The sequence below is a fragment of the Empidonax traillii genome, unplaced genomic scaffold (assembly GCF_003031625.1).
Source record: "Empidonax traillii isolate 1590-97213 ecotype Southwest subspecies unplaced genomic scaffold, ASM303162v1 scaffold3603:size12092, whole genome shotgun sequence".
Lineage (NCBI taxonomy): Eukaryota > Metazoa > Chordata > Aves > Passeriformes > Tyrannidae > Empidonax > Empidonax traillii.
The window spans coordinates 3,353-6,226 of NW_020958796.1; the positions used below are offsets into that span (position 1 = coordinate 3,353).

Sequence of the window (2,874 nt, forward strand, 5' to 3'; positions counted from 1 at the left end):
GTGGGGCTGGGATGGGATGTGTGGGGCTGGGATGGGATGTGTGGGGCTGGGATGTGGATCCAGGGCACTCCAAGGGGCTGGAATGGGATCTGTGGGGCTTGGATGGGGATCTAGGGAACTCCAAGGGGCTGGAATGGGATCTGTGGGTCTCTATCGGGCTCTGGGGCTTCATAGGGCTGGAATGGACCTCTGTGGGGCTGGGACACAATTCCAGAGGTCTCTCTGGGTCTGATCCCACCCCCCAGGTCTCCACACAATGCAATGGGTTTCTGGCTGTGACCTCCTGTCCGACGGGAGCGTCCGTGGATCCTATCGGGACGGCTACGACAGGCGGGATTTCATCTCCTTCGAACTGGGATCCAGGAGCTTCGTGGCGGCCGATGGAGCTGCCCAGATCACCAAGAGGAAATGGGAATCTGATGGGATCGCGGTGGACCATTTGACCAATTACCTGGGGAACAGCTGTCCAGAATGGATCCGGAAATATGTTGGATATGGGCAGGAGGCGCTGGAGCACAGAGGTGAGGGAGACAGAATTCCCATGGGAATGTGGGATTTGGGAATGTGGGATTTTGGGAAGGTGGTACTGAGGAACATGGGAATTCCTGTGGGAATTCCGTGGATGAATCTGAGTCATCCAACTCCCATGGGAATTCCATGGATGGATCCCACTGTTGTCCTATTCCAGTGGGAATTCTGTGGATGGATCTCACTGTGGTCCCATTCCCATGGGAATTCCATGGATGGATCTCACCCTTATCCCACTCCAGAGCCCCCTGATGTCCACGTGTCTGGGAAAGAGGAACACGGGATCCTGACGTTGTCCTGCCACGCGTACGGATTCTACCCCAGGATCATCGGGATCAACTGGATGAAGGGGGATGAAATCCGGGATCAGGAGACGGAGTGGGGCGGGATCGTTCCCAACAGCGATGGCACCTTCCACAGCTGGGCCAGGATCGAGGCGCTGCCGGGGGAGCGGGAGCAGTACCGGTGCCGGGTGGAGCACGCCGGAATGCCGGAGCCCGGGATCTTCACCTGGGGTGAGCCTGGGAACGGGCAATGTGGCAACTGGGCGTGTGGGAACGAGGAATTTGGGAGTGTGGGGCAGCGGGATGGGGGTAACCCTCCCCCTGCTCACCCTCCCGCCCTTCCCAGAGCCGGAATCCGTCTGGAATTCCACCCTGGTGTTGGTCACTGTGTCCGTCATCGCTGCCATCGTCATCATCGGCTTCATCGCAGTCGTTGTCTGGAAGCTCCAAGCCGGTAACTCACGGGATGGGGGTCGGGAAGGGGCCCGGATCCGCCCGGCAGCATTCCGGGGATCCTGTGCCACAGGTGCTGATCCTGCTTTCTTTCCATAGGGAAGGGAAAGGGCAATGGATACAACCCTGCACCCAATGGATACAACCCTGCACCCACCAGTGAGTACCAGCAGCGTGGGTGGATCCAGATCCTCCCTGCTGGGATGCCAGGATGAATCCAGGGATTCTAGAGGGGAATTGGGCCATAATGGATGGAGCGGGATTGGAGTGGGATTGCAGTTCAGGGCAGGATTGCAGAGTGGGATCAGGTGGAATTGTGGGCTGGGATCAGGGCTGGATTCTGGAGTGGGATTGGGATGGGATGGACGGAGCAGGATCAGGAGGGAATCCAGAGCAGTTGCTGCTCTCCATGGGCTTCCCAGCCGGATCCATCCCCTGGGATGGGAACAGGGACATGGGGACTCCTTTCCCCGCTCTCATCCCGACAGAACTCATGGCCTAAGTGATCATGGAGCTGGATCCGCCCCTTCCCTGTCCCTGCGGAAAGGCAGGAGCTGCTGGCAGAGCTCATCCCGCTGCTCCCACCCAGCCCGGCCTCCCTACGGCTCTTCCCGATGGATCAACTTCCTGCTTTTCCATCTGTGAAACCCAGGAGCACAATTATTACTGAGGCTTTAATTGTGGTGTGAAAATCTCCTGCTTTGGGCAATAAATCCTGGTTCCCTCCTCTGGCATCCGGCAGTTCCTCTCTGGGAACCAGGAATGGGGATGGGGACAGGGATGGGAACTTCAGGAATGGGGACAGGGATGGGAACCTCAGGAATGGGAATGGGGACAGGGGAGATGGGTATGGTGACACTGGGGACAGGGATGGGGACACTGGGAGCAGGTTGGAGGCACCAGTAGCTGGGAAAGGGGACATCAGGACTAGGATGGGAACACCAGGACTAGGATGGGAACACCAGGAATGGGAAGGGGGACAGGGATGGAGACACCAGGAGTGGAGGCTGTTCAGAAGGGCCAGGCAGGAAAGGAGGGGATGTGATCCTGGGTCAGGGCAACCCCTGGGATCAGTCCAGGATGGGCATGAAGGGACCAGGACCAGCCCTGGGAGAAGGACCTGGGGGTGTTGGTGGGTGAGGGGCTGGACTTGCCCCATCCCAGAAACCCCCCTGTGTCCTGGGCTGATCCCACAGCAGCGAGGGGGGAATTCTGCCCCCTCAGGTGAGACCCCACCTGCAGAGCTGCCTCCAGCTCCGGGATCCAACAGCAGGAGGACGTGGAGCTGCTGGAGCGAGTCCAGAGGAGTCCCCAGAGCTGCTCCCAGGGCTGGAGCCCCTCTGCTCTGGAGCCAGGCTGGGACAGCTGGGGGTGCTCACCTGGAGAAGGGAAGGCTCCAGGGAGACCTTGGAGCCCTTTCCAGAGCCTAAAGGGGCTCCAGGAGAGCTGGAGAAGGACTGGGGACAAGGGCTGGAGGGACAGGACAAGGGATGGTGGTTTCAAACTCAGAGAAGGTGGATTCAGACTGGATATGAGGGAGCAGTTTTTATGAGGATGGTGAAACATGGCCCAGGTTGCCCAGAGAAGCTGTGGCTGCCCCATCCCTGGA

General features: G+C 59.3%; 1 protein-coding gene across 1 annotated transcript in view; it reads left to right on the forward strand.

Annotated features, from left to right (window-relative positions):
* LOC114072618 (class I histocompatibility antigen, F10 alpha chain-like) overlaps positions 1 to 2,874 on the forward strand; it is a 10,768-nt gene that overhangs the window by 3,346 nt on the left and 4,548 nt on the right. The window contains exons 3-5 of the mRNA XM_027910495.1: positions 246 to 521; positions 771 to 1,043; positions 1,159 to 1,338. Coding sequence (XP_027766296.1) covers positions 246 to 521; positions 771 to 1,043; positions 1,159 to 1,338 — 729 coding nt within the window. The remainder of the gene's footprint in view (positions 1 to 245; positions 522 to 770; positions 1,044 to 1,158; positions 1,339 to 2,874) is intronic.